The 25,272-nt window shown below is 42.6% G+C and overlaps 1 protein-coding gene across 1 annotated transcript; it reads right to left on the reverse strand.

Moving 5' to 3' along the window:
- On the reverse strand, positions 1 to 16,127 carry CD180 (CD180 molecule). The gene is made up of 3 exons (XM_007079885.3): positions 15,885 to 16,127; positions 7,655 to 7,821; positions 1 to 3,456 (listed from the first exon to the last, which is right to left on the reverse strand). Exons 1-3 carry the CDS (start codon positions 15,972 to 15,974, stop codon positions 1,728 to 1,730), a joined length of 1,986 nt encoding a protein of 661 aa, XP_007079947.1. The 5' UTR covers positions 15,975 to 16,127; the 3' UTR covers positions 1 to 1,727.
- Positions 16,128 to 25,272: the final 9,145 nt, after the last annotated feature.

The following is a 25,272-nucleotide window of genomic DNA, read 5'->3' on the forward strand; positions in this document are numbered from 1 at the left end:
TTTATCACAGATTTTTTTCATTAATCAAAAGTTTTTAAAATATTGCATTAAAATATTTTTGTCTTGATTACTGAGGTTTTTTGGTTCCCCCTTAGATTCTGTGCCCAAGGCAAGCACCTCTGTCCCTTTACCGTGTGTTGTTAACCAAGATTTTCTGGGAAAACTTGGCCTCCCACCTAGTACTACCCCCCAAAAATCCCCCAAGACTACAAGACAAGCAGAGCAACTGCAGGAGAGGTTTATGGCATTTCTTCACTATTTCCTGTCTTTTTTGCCATTCTTGAGGGATATAGCGGTAAAGAAAGGTTGGTTCCCAAGTTTCCACTCTGTTAATATGTCCCACTGTTAGACCCCCAACATAAGGGCTAATAAATTCTGATTGGATATGAAAGTTAATTTTATTTTGATATTCCAATCAGATTTTCATAACTTGAGTTACCACCTCTAGCCTAAAATTTGTTACAGAACTTAAGGTCCTATGAATGCAACACCCTGAATACAAGAGATTTCAGCTCTTGTCCACCATTCCAGGTCACAGAAAATCAAGCCTTATAGGAGTGGACCCTTTGGGTCTTGCAAGGCCTAAATCCTAACACTTTCCTCTTCTCTGTCCTTTCTCTCTCTCTCTACATTCAATGGTCCTGTCTAATCTTTTCCACTGGTACAATCATTGCTGACACCCCAGACTCAACAGAAACTCACTGAGCCAGAGTATTGTGTTGTGGACAGCTAGAGCACAGTGATGCTTTCTTCCACTGGTTTTCATTGCAAATGCACTAGCTCGATTGCTATCCCAGGTGAATAGACTTTTGAGAGATGCCCTGGGAACCAAACCACCATTTATCTCATAGTTCCTGTGGGAAAAAAGCTTCTAAGGACCAGACATTCAAATGAGAAGAGCATTTGGGCCACAGCCATGTGTAAGGTAGGATTTGTAATATAAGACCAAGCACACAAGATCGGTAGGAAACTTCCGTGGTTCTGAAGTGAGAGTGGCCAATGTAGCAAAAATCCTAGATTGGGGGTTGGGGGACTGGTGGGGTGGTATTTGCTTTTTGGTTTTTCTTTTTTGTTTTGTTTTGTTTTGTTTTGTTGTACCTATTTACACCCTAGTGGAATTGTAGAGACCTTAGAGACTTAGAATTAAGGAGATAAATGAAGTTGATTTGATGTCACGATTCATTTCTCAGCCTCTTCTTTTAAATTCCCTTGTGTATTCCCTTTTTCATTAAAAAAAAAAAAGCAGTGAGACTTTATCCTCAACAAGTTTCTCAAATGACTGTCTTACTGAGGACCCAGAGCCAAGCACGATGCCCAAGCTGCAGGAGACAGAGTTTGGACTGGGGTCACCAGTGCCGCCAAGTTGTGGTTGTTGGTCTCCTTTTAGGGTCAGGGTAGGCACTGCTTCGGAAAGTGTCCATGAGTGGAAGGAAGATCACCTCCTCGAACATTCCTCTCCTGGCCTTTCCCTGCCACAGGTCCTCCAACCACCTTTCATGTGAGCAAATAGCTCTGTGTCTCTCACAGCTGTTGTTTGGTCCCCTGGTCCTAGTCAGTTTACATTCCAGGAAGGTTCATTAGCTCTGGGACTCAGAAAAGCACAGCAAGTCCTGTCCAGCTGCAGGAACCAATCTGAAAATTCTGACAGCCAACAACAGACAACAGTTCCTTTACTTGGGGCAGTTTCCCTAAACACATTCATTTGCCATCTCCAGAAAGCTTCAGCACTAAATGTGCTCGTATTTCCACCTGAGGAGGAATTTAACTGAAAAAATGAGCAGAATGGCAATGAAGAATAAAAATACTATAAGAAAGAAAATGCCCACAGCCGTAATCCCACAGGACAGTTCGACGTCATACAGCTTAACTCCCGTTAAAGATGGAGGGTTTGCACACATGGTTTCCTCCACACCCTCAAATTTCTGCAGGTTTTCTTTGTACCATGTTATAAAATGCATGTTCGAACAAGTGCAGTCCAGGGGATTGTGTCTTAAGTTAATGGTGTTCTGCCGGGACAGGGTGTGGAGGAGAAGAGGTGGGATGGCTTGGATGCTGTTGACGGCCAGATTGAGGTAGATCCCCTGAAGATGGCTAAGAGCATCGATGCTATCGCCCGTCAGGCTGTTGTAGCTTAAGTCTACGTGACTCATTTTTCCAAGGCTCTGGAATGCTTGCTTGTCTATGGAAAGGAGGTCACAGGAGGATAAACTAAGAACCTCCAAGCTGTTCAAGGGCTGAAGTAGGTTGGTCTTTGCGATGCGCCTATCTTGAAAGTGATTCCCCTGTAAATTTAGATGGCGGAGATCCACCAGGCCTGCTAGAAGGTGCTGATTGCTGGTATCCAGGAGACAGTGAGAAAGATTCAGAACCTGTAGGACACGGAGGTTTTGAAAAGGACTTTGTGGAGCCTTAATGTGCAAGTGGGTAAATGCCAAATCTAGATGTTCTAACTGAGGACATTCTTTGAATGCCTGACTCTGGAGACCAAGAGGCTCATTGTAGCTCAGGTTTAGGTATTGTAAGTGGGGCAGGTTTTTGAGTTGCAGATTGCAGCAGTCGGAAGCTTCTATATCATTGTGGCTTAAATCAAGTTTCTGAAGATTTTCTAGTTTTTCCAAACACCCAGCACCGAAGTCAAGTGTTTTCATGTTGCCTTTGATAGAGAGGTCTGTGAGGGATGGAAAACTGGCAGCATTGATCTGACACAATTGGTCAAAATTATTTACATTGAGAACTAATTTCTTGAGAGCATTCATACCCTCAATCCCGGAGGGCAATGCTTTCAGGTGAGTTGCCGTCAGATCCAATTCCTTAAGTTGAGTGAAGCAGCGAAATGTGGTAGATGAGATATTAGAGAAGTGGTGCTTCTGTAGATTGATGCTTTCCACAGACATTTCACAAAGTCCCTCAAACATGGCTGGAGTAAGGTCTTGGTCGTCAGAGTCTTCAAATGTCCCCAGCCAGAGGGACTGAGCAGTGGAGTTCTGTAGACCTTTCAATATAACAGACAAGTTAAGAATCCCTCCAAATTTCAAACTTTGGAAGCTTTTTGAATGGAAAGCTCCAGGCTCAATGGCTTTAATGTCATTGCCATTGAAATTAAGGCTTAGGTTGGTGGCCTTGTCCAGAGCATTCATGTCTTCACTCGAGATATAGTATATAGCGTTATTCTGAAAATCCAGGACTTTCAAATTCTGTGTTGGGAAGTTCTCTGGGAACTTAATGGAGGAAATATGGTTGCTTCCAAGATGCAAACTTTCCAACTGTTCCAGATTATACACTGGGATAAACTCGAGATTGGATATTCCTGTTTGGATTAAGGAAAGATGCTTCAGCGATTTGGGCCCATTAAATGCTGTTTCTGCCATGAATATCAGGGGATTTCCAGTCAATACAATTGTGTTCAACTGATGCTGGTATTGAAAAGTGTCTTCATGTACCCAGTTAATTTGGCACCTTAAAAATTATTTAAAAATAATTAATTAGAAAAAAGAAAAACTCTGTCACAGTGACTAGTATTAACAAAGCCATCTTTTGTGTAGAGTAAAAACAGTATGTATCGTTATTTGAGGTAAAACATTAAAAATTTTCTGCAGTACCAACAGATTACCTGTCGAATTAATGACTAGCCTCAGTTCCGAACACTCTGATTTAGAATTTTTTCCAGAAATCTTATCCCTTTGGATTGAACTCTCAGAGGTTTGTTTATAGAATCTAGAGAACAGTTAGTCATTTGACTTTAGGGAAAATGGAGGTATTATTTACTGTTGTAAGTAATATACAATATGTAGTATATAATGTATACTATAGAACAAATGATATGTGATATATGTATCTGTGTCACCCAGGACAAGTCACAAATTTTCTCAAACTTTTGTTCCATCTATAAAGTAAAGAAGTGATGAGTGCTTTAGGCAATGGCTGTTAACCAAATGATACATATGAAAATGCTCCATAGAAATATGGAGCAGTACAGATGTCATCCTGGTAATGCACCTGAAAATACTGGATTATGCATGTGTGAGCACATGCATGCAAGTGCGTGCACGCGCACACACACACATACACACACACACACACACACAGCTACCCTGGAAGGCACTAAGGGAGTTCCTCAGAAACACATTAAAGGAGCTCTGAAAAAGAAGCTGGAATCCCTAGGACCAAGTGAGCCCTGGTCACTTGTCATATTTGCCAATATCTGCCAGTCTTTGATGGCCTAAAGCCTGAGTTAAAATGAGCCACATGTACCATGGCAGGAGACAAAGCTTGGGGTCCAAGCAGGGTAGGAGGTCCTATCAAAAACCTACAGACCACCAAGATCTTCAGAAGGGATCCTTTCAGTGGATCACCTTAAAAAAAGAAGGCTCATAGAGGGTGACCTTGAGGATATGTGTTTATCTTGGCCCATGGCTTTAGATGGAGCAACAAGGATAACAATGAGAAAAGTCTCCCCCTGGGATTCTCGAACCATCAGTTTCCACTCACGAGGGCTGGGATCTGAACTGACACTACCTCTGTGGACCTCCCAAAAGGAGCCCAGGTAGAAAATTGAGTCTAAAATGGCCCCAGAATGGTAGTGACTTCAGAGAGCAGCAGAAGTGAAGAGAAATTTCTTTTTGAGTGATATACCTATTTAATTAATTTGTAATAAAAAATACTTGCAAACCTAAAGTAAAGATAGTAGTACAATGAACTTTCATATACCACACGGGTGCAGCAGTTCTCAAGATTTTGACATATATACTTCCTTGCTTCTTCTATTCCCTCCTCTCCCTCCTGAAGTGGTTTAAATCAAATCCTAGACATCCCGAACATATTTCACTATGCATCTCCAGAAATATTTAGGCTTATTGTCTGTAGCCATAATGCCATGGTCTAATCCCAGGAAAGTATTTTATTTTTTTAAAATTTTTTTTTTAAATGTTTATTTATTTTTGAGACAGAGAGAGACAGAGCATGAACGGGGGAGGGGCAGAGAGAGAGGGAGACACAGAATCAGAAACAGGCTCCAGGCTCTGAGCCATCAGCCCAGAGCCTGACGCGGGGCTCGAACTCACGGACCGCGAGATCGTGACCTGGCTGAAGTCAGACGCTTAACCGACTACGCCACCCAGGCGCCCCCAGGAAAGTATTTTAAACAAAGATTTACATCAAGTTCCAAAAGATAAATGAGCTCAAAATAAAACTTCACTGAATACATAAGGGCAATTCGTTAGCCAAAATCAGTTTAAAAAAAATGTTCTACAGGAACACCTGAGTGGTTTAGTCGGTCAAACGTCCAGCCCTTGATTTTAGCTCAGGTCATGATCTCACGGTTCATGGCATAGAGCCCTGGGGCGGGCTGCACTCTGGCAGCACGAGCCTGCTTGGGATTCTCTCTCTGTCTCTCTCTGACCCTTCCCTGCTTGCCTGTGTGTGCATGTGCTCTCTGAAAATAAATAAATAAACTTAAAAAGAATTATAAGTATGTTCTGCATAATTAAGTGAAAGAAACAACAGATACCAGAATTATCAGATATATCTCATAATACATATATGATTTGGAAAGAATATGTGATATTCCTGATATATATTATCAGAATATATCATATATTTAGATCAAACATGCATTTGACATGTTTAAAGGAAACAGTGTGAACCAATAATAGGAAGAAGGAAAAACTTATTAAAGCTGATCTGATATATCTGAAATGAAAAGCCATTGAAATTTATTGAAATAGGAAGTTAATGAGATTGAAAAGCCAATGGATAGTTTATACAAGAGATTAGCTGAAGATGGTATTAATGGACTAAAAGGGGATACGAGAAAATTACCTAGAATATATTCCCAAACACCAAAGAGGTGGAAAACAAGAAAGATATATTGATGTTACAAAGGATGGATGAGAAGACGCAATGTAAATCTAATCAGAGACCCAGAAGAAATAAAAGAGTGACCAGGAGCAAGACAAGTTTCAAACAAATAATGGCTAGACTATTTTAGAATTGATGAAAGGCACTAATCACAGATTCAGGGAGTCCAAGCATCTACACAGTGCAGCCCTGTGATATGAATGCCAAAGACAAAGAGAAACCATTGAAAACACCCAGAGAGAAAAGATCACCTACGTGTGCACAATGATTAGACAGACAGGTGACTATCTAACAGCAAGAAGGCACAAAGCGAATGGTAGCATCAAAGGGCTAACTAAGAACAAAAAACCGTCACTTGCAATCATACCAGAAAAGACTGTCTTTCAAGAAAGAGTAAAATAAAGACATTTTCAGAAAAACAAAAACCGAGGGAGTTTAATCCTAAGAGGCTTTCCCCAAAGACATTTTGGGGGATGTACTTCAGGAAAAAAGAAAAATTATTCTAGAGAGGAAGTCTGAAAAGCAAGATGGAAGAATGAGCAAAAAACCCCAGAAAACATGTTGGTAGAGCTAAAGAAATGGTGGCTGTTTAAAAGAATAAAAATTGTATCTGATTTGTGGCCAGATAAAAGGCAGGGGTTAGAGGACTAAGGAGAGGGATTTTAGGAAGTATGAGGTCATATTTTTTATCATCTTTCGAAAATAACAAGAGGAAACTTAGAGTCTTCTATCTAGAGAAGCTGTCATGGCCCCATGCACTCCTTCAAAATGTGGTCAAATCCATTTCATCTAAAAATGAGAAGTGGTAAAGCAGAGGGCAAGTAAATGTCCTGGGGGCATACTAGGTAGGTAGCAGAGTAATCTCTGTCCCTATCTCCAAGGGCAAGACTTTGTCTCAGTGCAGTGGAATCTTGGCCGGGGAGGTGGCCTGGGGTCATTTGGGGGACTCTGGACTGAGAGTCAGCAGAGCAGAGACCCAGTTGCCTTACTCTGTGACCTTAACCAAACTCACAAAATCTCCTTGAGCTTTCATTTCCTCATCGAACATGAGTTGGACTGTAATATTCAGCATGCCTACCTCCCAGTGGTGGTTATAAAGATGAATATAGTCTTACGGATGTGAACGTTCTACTACCCTGGGCAGAAGCTGAAACCGAACCACCTAAGAAATAGAGCTGCTGCAAGGGATACACGCCTCATACACATGCAAAGCCCTTTCCCCTCTTACACACACACACACACACACACACACACACACACACACACACACACACAAAATCATGTTGCAATTCCCTTCTGGTTTCTTCTCTTATTTTCTTGTAATACTTCTGCCTTCTGGTTCACAAACACTGGTTCAGTATTTGGAATCCTGACTCTGCTTCTAAAATTAAATGATGGAACTATTTTCCCAACTTACAGGGGAAAAAGTTAGTGGCTTATGTGTTTCTTCTGTAAATGTTTCTTAAAATGTTATCACCCAATAATAAACTACGCTAACATGTAGTATAATAGGGCATCTGACTGAATGAAAGATTTGTCTTTAGTATTCCTTAAAACCTCTTAAACAACAATGTTGATGCAGCATCGTTTGAAAACAATCCACTCTTCTGTTCAGTTATTGGGTTTCATTAATACAACATTTCACCTGCATAAAAATATTTCATGGGGAAGAGTAAACACACAGTATAGGTAGAATGCCCCTGTGCTCCCAAAAGAAGGTCCTGGAAACAATTTGAATGCAAGTTGTATTATTCCATAAGTAAAACATCAGCCACGCACAAGTAACTCAGATACATACCTGGTTAAGTCCAAAAACATAAGATCTATGAGTCTGGTGAAAGTTGTATTTTCAATTACAGGCAAGAAATTAAAGCCAAACTCTAAAAATTCTGTTGTGTTTGGTAGAGTGTCAGGAACTTCTGTGAGACCTAAATTTTCACAGTTATATGTTTTGTTGGCTTCTTTCTGACAAGAGAAACAACGGAAATTAATATCAGAGTTGGTAATTTGATTGATTAGCAAAATTACACATATTTTATCCTTTGCACAGCAATCCCACTTCTAGGAATCTTACCAAATACACACCTGCAAATACCCAAAGTGACTTGTGCATAAGATTATTTATTTTAGTATATTTTTGTAATACCAAAAGGTAGGCAGTCACCAGATTATTCATCACTGTAGGACTAGTTGAACAAAATATGGTCCATTCACAAGATGGAATCTTCTGCAGTTGAAAATGGAATGAGTAGGGTCTCCACATGTTAATATGGAGTGACATCCAGGCATATTGTAAGGTGTAAAAAGCAAGGTGCAGAATGAACTTATAGTATATACAGTATATGGTATGTCACATATAGCATACTGTATGTGTATTTCTTACATTTGCAAAGAGAAGCCATGGGGAAAGGCCCCACATTCATTGCCTTGAAGGGGAAAAAAGGAACCAGATAGAGAAGCAGGGAAGGAAGACTTATCTTGATTATACTTTCACAGTTCTGATTTTGGATGCATGGAAATGTTTTATTTCATTTTGAAAACAGATCAACTGTGCATTAGCATCAACAGAACAAGACAATCAAACATTTCACAGTTTCTGATGGAGACAGATTCCTGCCCCCCAGAAATTAAATTTGAATACAAGACTTTAGGCTTAATTTACAGCCTACAAATGAAACGAGAGGTTTAAGTTAAAACAGCCTGCACGGTAGCTGTCAGCCAAATGCCCAAGGCGGAGCATCCTGTAGAATAACTGACTTTGTTTTGTTGACATGTGAATGGTGTTGGGGAAGTAGAGAGGAAGGTGGATGGGGCAAGAGGAGACTGCTCCTGTTAAAAGAGACAGCAATAGAAGCTCTTTAAGAGATACAACCAACAACAGAGTAGCCCTCGTTTTGATTCTGATTCACATGAAGCATCAGGAAAAGACATTTTATAGACTATCAAGAAACTTTGAGGACACGATATTAGAGAATATTAAGGAATTAGAAATTTTTGAATGATAACAGCAATGTTCTTATTCTTTTGAAATGCATTTTGAAGTATTTCTGCATAAAAGGACTTGATGTTTGGGATTTCTTTTAAAATATTCTGGGCATGAAGGAGGGGAGGAGGGGATACATGAAATCAGTAGGCAAAATATCAGTGATTGTCGAACGTCGATATATACATGGAGGCTCCTTGTAACTACTTCTGTATCTGTTTCAAAATGTTCTGTCCCCATCCTCAGTTGCAGACAGTCCTGCTTAGCTGGGAACAGAAGACTGAGCACGTTCTCCTTTACTATGAAGCCTGATGTTTTAGAGATGTCACATTTTAATTGCTTTCTGCTTTACTCCAACTTGTGCGTAGTGGTGCACTTTTTGTGGGTACCGCGAGCGTATGCATGCTCACCTACTGGATATCACGTTTTCTTCTATATTGTGATAATATTATCAGTGTTACTGATGACAATGCCATATTTTTATTTCCTTGTAATTCATTCCTCATTTTATAGACCCAACGTCCTCCAGGCACTGCCACAAATCCACCTAATGTCCTTGAAATTCACACTTCGCCTTTAAAACTTAGGATGTAGCTGACTGGTGGGAAAAACACATGTTGCCAGACCCCCCCCTTGTGCCCATGCTCATGGATGGCCCCAAGAGGAAATGAATGTAACTTCCCCAGTAGCTGCTAAGGTTTGGAGGAGCTTTGAGAAGACATTTCCCTTTTTCTGGCGTGCACTGGCATAACTGATGTCACATATACTTGGAGAAAGGGACCTTTCCTCAATTTGTCTGGAGCTATTCTGGTCCTACAGCAAAAGGCGCCACGCTGGCAATTCCCTCCTTCTCCTGAATATATAAGCGCCCGTGACACCTAAATTAGTCCTCTTCTGTGCTTTGCTAAGCACTTTTACTGCATTAATGTGATTCGGAAAGTTGAGAATCCAGCAGGAGCTCTATGGAGCCAGTGGCCTGAGGGAGCTTCTAGCAAATGGAAAGGCAGATAAACGAAATAGCTCAGTTTTATCCCGGTGAAAAACAGAACTAGTGGATAACATTACCACAGAGTTCTGAGAAACCCACCATAAGCCGGTGTCATACATTAATCTCTACTTAGGTATGAACTGCAATGAACTCTCTGCCCTTGATTCCTGGGAGAACGAGGCAAATGACAAGCATTGCAGCTTATAAGAGAATTTAAAAAGCAAGCACATTTTGGAGAATGTCCTGAGCTCCACCCACGCGACCCTTCCCCTTTGGCTCTCGTATTCACATTCTTGTACACTCACAGTTACTATCACAGATGGTGACATGAAGTGTCCCATGCTCTGGAATCACTCAAGCAGCATTAAATCGTTTCCAGTCTCTCGAATTTTTTTTTAAATTTTTAAAAATGTTTTTTATTTATTATTGAGAGACAGAGAGAGAACATGAGCATGGGAGAGGCAGAGAGAGGGGGAGACACAGAATCTGAAGCAGGCTCCAGGTTCTGAGCTGTCAGCACAGAGCCCGACGCAGGGCTCAAACTCACAAACTGTGAGATCATGACCTGAGCCGAAGCCGGACGCTCAACCGACTGAGCCACCCAGGAGCCCCACCCCCTTAAAAAAATTTTTTTTTAATTGTCTCTCAAATTTTTTTTTCAGTATATGAAGTTTATTGTCAAGTTGGTTTCCATACAACACCCAGTGCTCATCCCAACAGGTGCCCTCCTCAATACCCATCACCCACCCTCCCCTCCCTCCCACCCCCCATCAGCCCTCAGTTTGTTCTCAGTTTTTAAGAGTCTCTCTCAAATTTTTTAAGGCAGGAAGTACACATACACACACACACACACACACACACACACACACACACACACACACTGTTGTTCTCATTCCTTTTTTTGTTGAGAGTAAATTGTAGACATCATGACCCATTACCCCTAAGTCTTCTGAGAACAAGGACATCTCTTCTATAACCACAGTGCCAATGCCTAATTGAGAATATTGAACATTGATACAATGTTATTATACAGTGTACACATTTTGGCAATTGTCTTAATATTATCCTTTATAGTAATTTTAGTAATTTTGTTTTTTCTAGTCCACGTTCACACATTGCATTTAGTTTTTGTGTGTCTTTAGTTTGAGGCAATTCCTTAGCCTTTTGTTGTCTCTCATGGCATTGATATATTTATCAATAATACACACACACACACACACACACACACACACACAATGTCCCTCACTTGAAGCATCTTTCCTCATGATTTGATTCAGGTTATACAGTTTTGGTAGAAATACTACATGAGTGAGGTTGTGTCTTTCTCACTGCCAGGATCCTCACAAACTTTTTGAGAGGGAGTCGTGATGAGTAGAGCACAGGATTCTAGGACTGCAGCATGACCCTGCAATGGAGAAGGGACAGGATGCAGAGAAGGAATATAGGACTGGGCTGGCTGCCAGGGTCACACGTATAGTTGCTCCTCCAGGCAGATACCCACCCCTGCTTCTGCAGCCCCCGTGGGTCCTCTGAACACCACGTGACTACTTCCTGTCAAAGCAGCCTTCATTCTCTAGCCCTCAGTGTGGGGTTATTGTCGAAAATCACCTTCTCCCTCTCCTACTTTTGCAGGTCCCTTCTTGATGTGAACCCGTGCAGCCAGGAGGGCTGTGCAAGGAGACACGGCATTCACAACAACCCCGTGCCTACCCCCGGTCCTAAGTCATGGGCCATTTCCTCAGGACCTGCTGTGCACTGGGACCTGCACCAACCACTTTGTCTCCAGCTTCATATCAGAGCCGTCCCTTTTCCACAGAGCGGGACTTGTAAGTGTTAAATCTGTGTTTGCAATCCCTTTTCCTTCCAGGTAATTCATTTGCATTTTTTCAATCAGGATCTTATTTTGCTTCCTTCTGCTGTAACTCTAACTCTCTGCTATCCCATTGTATTTTCTCGTCTCGAAAGTGTTGAAATCATTTTCTAATTTTGAACCTTTTGAGTTTCACCAAGTGCTGATTCCTACCCTTCCAACGTCTCCTCTGCATTCGGCATACACAGCAGCCAGCGACCCCATGCACAGAGTCTGGCATGCAGAACACTGAGCCTCCCTCCAGAGTTAGCAGTGTGACTGCATCAAATCCCAGAGTAACAATTACTCTCTGAAAATAAAACAAAATATTCCCAAGAGGGCACAGTCCTAAAATTTCATTGTTAACCTGACTCCTACAGGCAAAGGGCATCCCAATTATATGCAGTTCATTTTCTATGTATCTTGAGTCAGACTGCTTGGGTTCAGATCCCAGCTTTCAACCACTAAACTGTATTCTCTGAGCCTTCTTTTTCGCCTATAGATGGGGGATAACCTTCTTTGTGGGCCAACTCGGCGGATTAATGAGACCATGTATGCTGAGCACTCATAAGAGGAGTTTGTGTTTTACTGGTTCATCACAATATCATTGTTTAGAGCTCTTCAGAAGCCTCTGTATCCGTGAATTTGTGAACTTGGAGTTCTTCCAAAAAGGAGCTCCACTAGGCATTTCCCACCCCTACCTAGGACTGAAGAAGGACTGTCTTCCTCCCATAGGTTTGAGCGGACAGGATAGCCACCATTGAGCCCATCTGAAATGAAGAGGCATGTCTACACTCCAGTGTAATTATTCAAGAGTGTATCTAAAGTGTTACCAGAATTCAGATCACAGAACACTGTATTTCACTTATGCTTTGCACATCTGTCAGCCTCCAAAGACCTAGTCCTGGCTCTAATTTTGTTACTTATGGTTCACATGCATACAGAGAAAACAATAGAAGAATATAACACAAGAAACACACACATACAGAAGAAAACAACAGTAGAATATAACAGTGGAAGATTCCACATGGAGTGTTTATGGAGGCTCATTATATTTTTAGAGCTTGTCTACCTTAGAAATATTTTTCAAACAAAAAGTTTTACTAAAAATTCATCTTGACTCCCACTTCACATTGTATGCAGAAAACAATTCCAGTTGGTTATAGCTCTAAATGTGAAACCTAACAATAGAGATAAATACAAAGTCAACTTCCAGAAAACAGAGGATAATACTGTCATGGCCTCAAGGTCGGCAAATTTTTTTAAACAGGACAGAAATGCGCTGAGAATAAAGGAACAATTATAAATCAAGCTGCATTAAAGTTAAGAACTTTCTGTGTCTCTCATATACACATGCACACGTAGATATGCAAATGGCTAACAAAGTTGAAAATATACTCAGTCATCAGGAAAGTAAAAATTAAATCCCAAGAAATATCATTATTCACCCATCAGAATTGTTAACATTCTTAAACAAACAATAGCAAATATTAAGATGGGGAGTAATCAGAATTCACATACATTGCCAATGAGTATAAATGGGTACTAACCCTTTGGAAAACAGGTTGGCGATACCTACTGAAATTAAATATATGTATACCCTATGACCCAATACATCCCCGCCCTGGCAAACGCCTAATAAAGATTTGCATATTTGTTCGCTAGAGACAGAGATATGAATGTCCAAAGCAGCAGCGTTTATAATAGCCAAGAAATGGACAACAGTGCAAATGGCCACTAACAGTAGGATGAATAAATAAATAGTGGTTCGCTAGTACAACCGAATACCATTCAGCAATGAAAATAAGCACATGATTGCTGTATGCAGCATCTTTGGTAAATGTCCCATATTTACTGCTTTGCAAAAGAAGCCAGACACAAAAGACTATACAGCATGCGGTCTCTGGTATATAAAATTCACAAAGAGGCAAAATCTTTCTTTGATGATAGAAGTTAAGAGTACCGGGTGCCCCTGCAGGCTACTGACTGGGAATATGCATGAGCGGGCTTCTGAGTTGCTGAAAAGGTGCTATTTCTTCATCTGTGTGCTGGGCACACGGATGTGCTCGCTTTGGTAAAGACTCATTAAACTGTACACTTAGGATTGGGGAACCTTCTGTATGTATGTTTTACTTCATTAAAAGGTTTACTAAACTCAAAACAAAGCAAAAAAAAAAAAACCCAAACAAACAAACCCACCTTTGTTTTCAAAATAGGGCCTGATAAGCTAGTGGGGGCCACATGAGCACACAGACAGTATGTGGTTAATTCTGCTTCAACTGGAGGAGAGAACAAAAGAGGGAAAGGAAAGCCAGCATGAGGGCCAGGCAGGCTAGAGTAATGTGCACTTGAAAAGGGGCCAGACCCTTCAACCCAAAGCTTCCTCTTCCACCACTTCCATTTTTATTCCACTTTCTGCAGCCCAGAAGTTCCTTACCTTCAGGAACAAACTCTCATTCATCTTGGTAACCCCCAGGAACTTCCCAGTACACACATAGAGTGATGGCTGGTAAACAGCCTGAGAATCCTGCTGCTGAGAACTCAGACACAATAGAGGATATAAACGCAAGTATAGATCCAATGTTAATTGCATTGGTTCCAAAGCATTTAAAATAAGTCCTTTCAGAGGGAGGGCTGCAGTCTCGCCTGCAGAGGTTTCAGTCTCACCTGACTTAACCGAAAAGGAAAGCTCTTACTGCCACATAGGGACAGGCCTGGAGATCCCGGGACCCTCAGCATCACTTTTGCCACCTGAGTGTCAGGGAGGCCTCAGAAACAGGCAACAAAAGGACTAGGGTGTGGTCCCTGTTTCTCTCCCCTCTACTCTGCCAAAGCAGGAGCCACTTGCAAAAAGCAACTGGCAACTCTGGAACCTAATGTCTTCAGTAGGAAGCTAGACTGGTCCACCATTTCCATGGGCTTTCCAGAATCTCCCAGGACTCCCGTGTGGGCTTCTGAAGGGCTGTGCGGGCTTTGCAGCAATGCAGGGATTTAAGAGTTGAACTGGTAAGCTTCAGAGTGGGGTATTTAAAATAGCCTGGTTCCCAATAAGCTGGGAATTGGAATTTAAGTGTGATATTATCCTACCTGAGGATGTTGGCAGATGGTGGGTAGCATACCTACCTGGTCACTGAGGAGGTGGTGTTCCCACTCCTACCCTCTTATCATGTCACCTACACGTATGTGTGTAATTGACCTTCTGACCTGAGTGTTGAAGAGAGAGCCTTCTGGGGCTGATAAAAACCTCTTACTTGACCCCTTCTGTTGCAGGCTGCTTTGTGTCATTCCCAAATTCATATGCTGAAGTCTTAACCCGAGTACTCAGAAGGTGACTTTATTTGGAAAAAAGAGTCTTTAAAGAGGTAATTAAGTTGAACTGAGATCATTAGGATGGGCCCTAATATAGTATGACTGGTGTCCTTATGAGAAGAATAAATTAGACACATACAAAGGGAAGATGATGCAAAGACACAGAAGATGACCGTCTACACAGGGAGAGCCAATGAACGAGGTCTCCGAAGAAACTAACCTTGCTGACGCCTGATCTTAGACGTCTAGCCCCCAGAATTATGAGCAGTTTCTCAGTGGGAGGAAGGTTGCAGCATTTTAGAAGATGGCAAGGGACCCCCTCCAAGAACTTCCCACGAGTTGGTAAATATTGTTAAGGCCAAAACAGAAGATGCAGTTTGGCTCTGTTCTCCAATGTTACTCCTGTGGGTCAGTAAAACAGATGGAGGGCTGCCCAATTCGAGGAGAAAGCCAGACTCATTCAGAGTGATCTCTATATGCTCTAAAACCTGGCACAGGCCATCTTCGCTAATCTCCAGGAAACCAAAAAACTGTTTGTGGAGTAGTGGCCATATGCTGGGATGTTGGACAAACAGCACCTCCATTCTGGAAGCACATTTGGAAGGCTGCTCTTTGTACCGAGACCCTGTTGGTATCTTATGTCTCAATTAAGATCGTTTCGAGGGAATTGTTTGTAGAGGAGGAAAACTCTCACTTCTTCCAACAGATAATTTTTGAGATCATCCCCTGGCTGAGCTCTATGGCTCCTTCTTCATTCTAAAGAAGAACCTTTCTCCATACCTTGTCACCCTTTTAAAGACAGTGAATATAGGGAGGCCAAGGCTCAGATAGGACTGCGTGCTGAATCTCAAAATTTCCAGGCAGTTTAATCTGGATAAAGACAAACAGTTTGGACTCACCTCAGTGCACATCTGATCCGAGGAGGTGAAGGCTTTACAGCTGGCAGAAAACATCACTGCCAACAGGAAGCAGCCGGCACAGGGAGCCATCACCCGAATGAGGCCACCCCAGCTTGGTGGGCTTATCTTGTGCCTGGAGCAGAGAAATGGAATCAAACTCTAATGGCCTCAGTTATTCGGCAGGCAGAGAAGTGCTCAGAAGGGTGATCTGGGAACAAGAAATGCTGTTGATTGCTCAGCTGGTTCTGTGCTGCAAAAAAAAAAAAAAAAAAAAAAAAAAAAAGGAAGTCCCTTTTGCATATCACCAATCCTCCTTGCCAAAAATAGCTGAGAACCCAGCCTCAGAATGGCCCAGTGTGTTTCCTGGCAAATATGAATCAGTTGAGCGCCCCTCTGGGGCTGGTCACCCGGACTCTCAATGGGATGGTTTCTATGGACATTAGGCCAGCTTCAAGAGTTTGGCTAATTCCAACAGCTTCTGGTCTCTTCGGCGAGACAGACTATAGAAGCAGGAATCTGTCCTCACAAAGGAGGCCACTTTGTTAGTTGTGCTAGGTGAGTGACCTGGACAGATGCAGCGGTGTGCCTTGGGGGCAGATGGAAGGACCGGGTTCTGCAGTGGCACCTGCTGAGGTGGGTACTGGAGCAGGAGGGAAAGGGCCATCCCCAGAAAGGGGCTGTACCCACTCTTTGCACCTCCTCTGCTGCCTCAGCCACCCTGTTCGTATTTCCTCTGGTCTTGGTCCAGAAGGAGGACACATCCATCCTCAGACCCTGTGATTCAGACCGGCTAAATCAGCTGGGGTGGAGTCCCCTCTTTTTCCCTTTGAACCCGACCCAGGGAAGCAGGGGACACTGCTGTATCCAGAGCATTCTGGCTGAGAGAGCAGAGTTAAGGATGTCAGTCTTGGCTCTCTTTCTTCTTGGAAATAGCTTGAAGCAGGATTGCACTTGCCCTCATCATGGTGCAAGATGTGGTAGTTATTAAAAAAGGTCAGTTTTCAAACATTCCTCCCTGGGCTGAATTTAGCTACTTCAGACGTTGTTTCCCAACCTTCTGGCATAGAGGGCCTGCTGGGCATTGCTTTTCTTCCACGTCATTTCCAAGAGTCCCGTTCTTAGCATCAGAGTTCAGAACAACTTGAGATACTGCTACCACTACTGTATTATTTCTGCTAATAAAGTCATTGTAGGACCTACCATTTATCGAGCCCTTATTGTACGTCAGACCCCAAGTGGGATTCTTTTGTATGTGTTCATACCCTTATCCCTTTTTCTACCAGAGAGATGCTATTATTTCACCCACTTCATAGATGTAAAAACTGGTGTGGAGAGAAATTCAATGACCTCTCCAAGGCCACACGACTAGAAAATGGTGGATGAAGGCTTCAGATCCACTGTCTCACTGTGGAGACTGTGCCATTACCCTCCAGAGTTTTAGAAAGAGTTTTGCTTCCTGCAGGAGAGAAGAATGGGTGGGATAAAGAAAGTTCTTCATCTGAAGGTTTCAGAGCAGATGCTAAAAAGCCGAGTGGGTTGGAGAAACTATGGCCCCAGCACTGTGCTAGGGCTTTCCTAGTCTCCCCTAAAACGCCATCCTTATCAATAGAAGCAGTTCCAAAGATGCTTTTGGCAACACATGGTTCAAGCAAACCCAGGCTGATGATAGCCGTCTTGCTTTAAAGGCCTAATCATGACGAGAAGCAAGAGCTGGTCTTAAAGCAGGGGAGTTTTCAGCCTCAGATCCATTGGTTGTTAACTGAGTGAACTTGGGCAAGTCATGTCACTTAAGTGAGTCTGCTTCCCATCTGAAAACTAGAACAGGAAGTGCAGTTCCTGTTCTGCCGATCTCACAGGGTAATTATGAGGATCAAATGGGATCATACATGTGGGAATGCTCTCTTGACCTTTAATCCTTACATAAATACGAAGAAGGTGTTACTCCTCTGATTAACCAGTTCCAATGTCATGTAAATACCTCTATCAGGAAATTGTCTCCTGCCCCAGAGATGTTGAAAAGGTATATTACTTTTCTTTTCAAAAAAAAAAAAAAAGGTTTGATGGCTCAGTTAAGGCCATAGGATTTTGTCATTTTCTGAGGCCACACTATTTGCATCTGATTTGCATGTGTTTGCATAATGGATTCAGAAGACTCACTGCAAGTGTATAAGACCAAAAGAAAATAAATGAATATGAGTGACCTTCTGCCACAGCATTCAAATCAAATATTCGGGGCATAATACCCTGAAATATGAAACAGATTAAAATTTAAACTATTGCAAACAGATGGGAAGATAGGTTTTAGAGTTCATAGGCAAGAGTGAAACCCTGATTTGGTGCCAGGTTGTAAAGAATCACATACTCTTAAAGGTCACCCCATCCAATGATTTTCATGCCTGAATTCTTTCCTCCACACCCCTTGCCCCACCACTTTCCATAGACAAAACATACACACTACACACTATGTTACCTTCCAGTCTATTCTTTTATTTTTTTAAATGTTTATTTTTGAGAGAGAGGGAGTATGAGCAAGAGAGGTGCAGAGAGTGGGAGGACAGAGGGTCTGAAGCAGGCTCCACGCTTACAACAGTGAACCCGATGCGAGGCTCAAACCAAGGAACCATGAGATCACATGACCTGAGCCAAGGTCACATACTCAAACGACTGAGCCCCCCAGGAACCCCCCTTCCAGTGTATTCTGAAAAGCTTCAGATGACAGAAAATTTGCTGTCCCCCAAGAAATTGTTTTGGCAAAATTTAACTGTATAAAACTGAAACCCTTAAATTTCTCTCCAATGATCCTCCTTTCCTCAGGCCAAAAGAACAAGTTCCAGCCCTTATCTATCTGCTAGTCCTTTAGCTACTTGGCAGTAGTTAGGATGCCCCTGAATCATCCCTTTTCCAGATTAAAATTTTCTTGTTCCTCCAACTGTGATATACGTTCATGCATCATAAATCCCTAACAATCTCTCTGAATATGTTCCAAATCTCCCAAGAAGAGCAGTGACTTGATTCTAGCTCTAGGTTTGCCATTAATTTGTGTGTCTCAATGTCCTCCTCTGTAAAGTGGAGTTGGACTGTAAGGCACTTCGTCATCTTCATCTAAAAATCCCATTTCTCTATTTCAAAACAGTGATTTCCATTTTACTTACATAACAATGATTGGCGTGAGCCAATAAAATGGAGTTACACTTGCTCCAGGTGGACTTGCTCCTTGGCAAACATGAAACACAGACAGCTTTGGCTGGAACAATGGACATCACGATTGCTGCATTGCTGGTTAATTGCATTGCCATTAAAGGATGGTCACCTGTTTTAAGAACCAGTTCTGGGGCACCTGGGTGGCTCAGTCCGTTAAGTGTCTGACTTCGGCTTAGGTCATGATTTCACTGTAAGTGAGTTCGCGCCCCACCTCGGGCTCCCTGCTGTCAGCGCAGAGCCCGCTTCAGATCCTCTGTCCTCTTTCTCTGCCCTTCTCCCATGGGTTCTCTCCCTGTCTCAAAATAAATAAACCTAAAAAAAAAAAGACCCAGGGGCGCCTGGGTGGCGCAGTCGGTTAAGCGTCTGACTTCAGCCAGGTCACGATCTCGCGGTCTGTGAGTTCGAGCCCCGCGTCAGGCTCTGGGCTGATGGCTCAGAGCCTGGAGCCTGTTTCCGATTCTGTGTCTCCCTCTCTCTCTGCCCCTCCCCCGTTCATGCTCTGTCTCTCTCTGTCCCAAAAATAAATAAAAAACATTGAAAAAAAAAATTAAAAAAAAAATAAAATAAAAATAAAAAAATTTAAAAAAAGACCCAATTTGTGCAGGGATCTGGAAAGAGAAAGCAGATGGTGAGAAAAGGCACTAGAAACTCATTTATTTCTACTGGCCAGTAACCAGGTCAGTTATTATGCTTTTATTCTACCACATTTCCATGCACTTCATCCCTTGGGTCAGCCGCCACCCCATAGGTAACTCCATAAACCTGCCCACTTTCATGTCTGGGAGTCCCATGCCTTCACTTGCCTGTGTTTCCATTTGATTATAGCCTGGGGAGGGACTTGGGGTCCTAGGATACCTTGCTTGGGTCTTCAAGCCATTTCTTAGCGACAACCCATAAGCTAATATACTTTCTTTCAAGGGTTTGCAAGCCCAGAGATGCTTTTGTGATCCAACTTTAGCAAAGAACTAGATGTTTAGTTTCCATTGTGGCTTATGGACACCAGGTGGAGTACAACTGTCCTTTTCCATTTTTCTCTTGTACCCATGTTTAGTTTTTGTTCTGCTTTTGGGTCATGCCTGCCCTTCCCCCTGGTTCCTCTCCCACCCCCAGATGGTTAAATCAACTTGCGTCTAAAATTCTACTTACATATGAATATTCTAATGCATTTTTATGATCAATTTTATCCTTTGTTGTTATGTTTCTCCATAGTTGTTTATTCATTTTACTAAACTATTAAGGCTTAGAGTGGCAAAGGCCTGGAGTAAAGTCCTCTTTAAGTCATCCCCACCTCTCTTCCAGGGTTTCCTGGGGTGCTGCTTTGTGGGCACATCAGAACAGAGTCCTCAGGGCTTCATGTCCTGCTCTACGCTGCTGCCTTTCAGTTGATGGTTCTTGTGAAGTCACCAGGCTAGCCAGAGCAAGCACTGCTGATGCTCTTTTCCCACCTGGAGAGGAGACCTGACTCTCCTCATATTCTGCTTGAGTTCAAGCTCATTTATGTTGCTGGTTTCACAATGCCACCCTTGATCCTCCTGTTCCAGAAGTGCCTATTTCTGTGCACTGTTGTTGATGATGCTGTCGCCTTCCTCACCACCACCAGTGACAAAGCAGACACAGTTATCCTCATATGGCCTGTGAAGCTGACTGCCCAGGGCATCCCATCTCCTCCACAGAAACACCCCAGGTCTTCTTGGCTGCTATACTCAGAGGTAAAGGGGGAGTTCTTCTTGCCCAGTCCAGGGACGGTTTGCATTTCCTGCCCCAGGGTTCACTCCTTTCTGAGATGACCAATAGCGGAAATATCCACCCCCTGGAATTACAACCACTTAAACTGATTTAAAGGTTATAACATTTTAAGCTTATAGCAGTTTAAAAACTGATGTTTTAAACTGGCATTTCCCCAAATCTATGTTTCGTTATTATCGGTGGTCATCTGGTTACACATGCAGTTCATGGTTCTGGAAATATGTGTAACATATTAGAATATTTGTCAAGTTTTAACTTCCAATTACCCATAAGTTCAGTGCCATTTACTAAGTTTTCTTTTGTCTGGTGTGTTTTAGAAAGGCATAAGTGTTAAAGGCATCCTTAGGGTTTTCCTCTCCAGCTTTAAATGAATATATTAACAGGCACTGGGATACAGGGACTAGAGAATAGGACTGGGAATTGGGATTCTGAGATAAACCCTTAACTCTGAAAGAAAGTGGTCTTAATAGTGGTATATTAACATCAGGCATTTAAAGCTAAAAATAAGCTTTAATATAATCTAATCCAACCCTGTCATTTTTTCTTTTAAATCTAAGATTGTAAAAGAACATGAGCGTGACATTCCCAAGAGTTGAGATTATTCATATTATTGTTCAACCATTTACTTTTAGCCCTTCTGGAACATTTTTCACATCCTGTCTCTTGTCAGGCTTTTTACTATGAGCACCATATTAGATTAAATTCCCATATCTCTTTGCAGTGAAGCATTGGAGGAACAGATTTGCTGAATGAGAGGCGAGAGGCAATTTCTATAAATGGCAAGATGGCACCCTTTCCTCGTTCTAGTGGACCCCAGAAAAGTCCTGTTGGTATGAGGAGAAGCATTTGTTGAGGGCGGGATGGTGGTGGTTTGAGGGAAGCTTTTGTTCATTCCTCTGCACCATGTGCAACACTGACTTCCTCATGGAGTGGGATTAGTGTCAGATCAGAGTTCCACAGCCTTGACGGGTTTCCATCTTTGGACTCGGCTACCTTTGTGACCTTCAACAAGTCATTAGCCTTTCAGGGTCTCAGCTTCTTCTATAAAAGCAGCGTGCTTGTGAAAAAAAGACTAACCAACAAAGAACTATGAGGCATCATTTATTATTTCCAGCTTAAGGCATGCGTGGGTGCCCACCTTGGTCCCTTGCCCCCATTCAGGTCTCTGTTTCTAAGAAGCAGTTCCTCTGAGGGCAAAGTAAAGTGAGGGGCAAAACTAAAGAAGACTCCTTATAAAATATATGCAAGGAACCCTTACTGGGAAGGTGCCGCCTACTCTTATAAGCACTTGACATGCATTATGTCAAAAAATCTTTGACACAACAACTTGTCAAAGAAGGTCCTGTTGTTATCCTAGATTTATGGGTGAGTAAACTGAGGCCAGAGTGGTTCAGGGATACGCTCAAGGTCACAGGTCAGAATTTGGAGGATCCATACTCCTAATTGGCTCCGTGTGATGCCAGCGTCATGATCTTTCACCTCACCACACTGCCTTTCCAGAAATTCCCTTGCTTGTAACAGAAAAAATTCCAGAACCCCAGCCATGTGGCAGGAAATTTGCACAGTGTGTATGTCTCAGACAGTCAGGTTCCAATTCGAGCCCTCCTAGTTTGTTGTTGTGTGCAGGGATTCTCCTGGCACTTATTTGACAACCACGTTTTCATAGGACGGAGAGTGTATTTGGAAGAGACGTCAGCCCTAGAAATTAAATCAGCTGGGCTAAAAGCAATCAAGATGCCATCTGGACACACTCTGACTTCCTGCCCAGAAGATAAAGACATCTGGACCTAGTAAATGCCAAGGACATGCTGACTTGGTCCCCAGGTCTGTGGGCAGCTCCTTGCTCCACACAGATGCATTTTCTTAATTGTGCAGAATCCATGGCTCTGAGCTACTGCTGGGGCTGCTGAAGGCTTGGTGCGGTTGACTACTAAGGGCTTCCCTGCTCACAACCAGTGACTACTCGGAGAGGCATTGACTTTCCACTGCTAAGGAGATGAATTGACTGCAAAGGCCACTGTAAATAGTCCTCTTTAATGATGGAGTGGGAGGTGACTGCCCCAGACCCAATTTATTGTTGTGATTAGGGCACATCATGGCTGCCGATTGGTAAGTAGGGCCGAGGGGAAATATTTATACAAACAAAGAGGCTAATTAAGGGGGCTCCCCAGGTTTGCCTACCCGATCTGTGCTTACTGCTGCCTCTTCCTGTGAGGGAGGCTGTCTCTAATCACATGAGGTCTTGAGCCATCAGCCTGCCTGTGGGTGCCCTGGGTGGAGGACAGAGAGGGCTTTGGGGAGGAACCGAAGAACTAGAAGTGAAAGGTTAAGATTCTGCACAGAGAGCTTTTCTTGTGGCAACATCTGAACACTTGCACATGTTTCTCAAGGGATGAATCTCACACACCAGCTTCTATTTTAAAGCACAGCTTGACTCTCTCCAATAAATGCCCAAAGCTACCGAATTTGGCAGGGCTGGGACAAACCTCCCCCCTTTTACTCCCCCAGAGAAGCAATATTGGCCCCAGTTAGACTCCCCAGTTAGACTCCAAATAGGTCTCTTTTAGGTCTTGCATAGATGGAACATATTGAAGATTGTTGGTTTTGGGGGAAAGACTTGCTAGTCTAGGACAGTTTACATTTGGGAAGCTTTTTATTTCTTTTTTTTTTTTTAATGTCTATGTTCTTCATTTATTTTTTAATGTTTATTTATTTTTGAGACAGAGAGAGACAGAGCAAGAGTGGGGGAGGGGGAGAGAGAGAGGGGAGACACAGAATCTGAAGCAGGCTCCAGGCTCTCAGTTGTCAGCACAGAGCCTGACATGGGCCTTGAACTCACGGTTCGTGAGTTCAAGGCCTGAGCCGAAGTCAGCTGCTTAACCTACTGAGCCACCCAGGTGCCCCGGGAGTTTTTCATTTCAAAATAATGAAAAATGTCATGTTTCTAAGTGTTTACCAAGCTACTATTGGCTGTGACCTAAAAAAGAAGACAAAACCACACCCAGTAGTAGGAGAATATCAGTTCAGATAGAGAGTCGTCCAAGCCTTGTGTCCCTCTGGCCTCTGTAGTCAGGAAAAGGGCCTTGCGATTATTTTCTTACCTGTCTCCCACTTCATTTCTGTTGTACTCCCTTTCTGAAAATCTTTTTCTTGTAAGGTTTGTCAGTTTTGTTAGCATTCCGTTCTTGCTTCAATCATCTTTACCTCTAACTTTTCTTCCTCTTGGATTTTATATTTCTTTTTATTTTTGAACCTCATCTTTACTTACGGCTTTTCATCATCCTAGCACCCCATGTAGCCCTTACTCTTAAGCCCTTACTCTTAAGACCTTTTTTTCCTGTGGGATCATCATGTTTCTTGGTGTCTGGAAGGCCGAGACAGCGCCCATTTGCTTTCTCTCCGTAGGCCCCATTCTTCCATGACCTTGCAGAGTTGCCCAGATGCCTGATCAGGTCAGCAGCCAGCACAGTGTAAAGGAAAGCCGCCTCACATCTCAGCTCTGAGCTTCCTCCACTTTTGAGGCTGGGACCCACTGGTCACCTGAGCCTGGCCAATGGGATGTGTGCCTGGTTGGAGATAAATCAAGGCATAGAGGGTCCTGAATACCTGAGAGGCACCATGCCCCACAGCCCTGACATTGACCAGCATGGTAGACGATTCACCTCCAAGATGGTACAAATTCAGCTTTTGGCCTTTTGTTTTTCAAATGAGACACAAACATGAGGAGCCTGTGGGGAAGAAAATTAGAAGTCAAGATCTGGTCTTGGGATTTTCAACAAGAGAGAGAAAATCCATATTATATTTCTTCTATTTATTTTTAATGTTTATTTATTTTTGAGAGAGAGAGACAGAGAGAGAGAGAGAGAACATGAACATGGGAGGGACAGAGACAGAGAGGGAGGCATAGAATCTGAAGCAGGCTCCAGGCTCTGAGTTGTCAGCACAGACCCCCACATGGGGCTCGAACTCCCTAAAAGTGAGATCATGACCTGAGCCGAAGTCAGATGCTTAACCAACTGAGCCACCCAGACAACCCCGTATTGTATTTCTGCATAAACATATATTGTGATCAGATCAGCCATAAATAAACATCAATGCTATACAAAAAAATGTCTTCACATGGAGATACAATCAACAGTGGCCAAGAATGAGAAAATTATGATAGCTTCTGTTTTAACATAGTCTTCCTCTTTGGAACACAATTCCTTCCTGTGGCAGTCTATTATTAACAATCAAACCAAAAAATAAAAAAATAAAAGAAGAAGAAGAAGAAGAAAAAGAGGAAATTCTAAAACTTCCCCTTCACTTTCTAAATCGGTTTAATTCATTTTAAACGTATCATATGTACCAGGTCAATTGAAATTGTTACACTGATAATATAGAGAGGTTTATTTGAACAAAGGACCCGGTTTATCCATGACTGCACTGCCCATTCCTTTAA

Source organism: Panthera tigris, chromosome A1, assembly GCF_018350195.1.
Source record: "Panthera tigris isolate Pti1 chromosome A1, P.tigris_Pti1_mat1.1, whole genome shotgun sequence".
Lineage (NCBI taxonomy): Eukaryota > Metazoa > Chordata > Mammalia > Carnivora > Felidae > Panthera > Panthera tigris.

Bases quoted from the DNA above. Each gene is read 5' to 3' on its own strand.
- CD180 (XM_007079885.3), bottom strand. From the start codon at position 15,974: ATGGCTCCCTGTGCCGGCTGCTTCCTGTTGGCAGTGATGTTTTCTGCC. The intron at 7,822-15,884 runs GTGAGTCCAAAC...TTCTCTTGTCAG, and splicing joins CGGATCAGATGTGCACTGAG to AAAGAAGCCAACAAAACATA. The intron at 3,457-7,654 runs GTATGTATCTGA...ATAATTTTTAAG, and splicing joins ATGTTTTTGGACTTAACCAG to GTGCCAAATTAACTGGGTAC.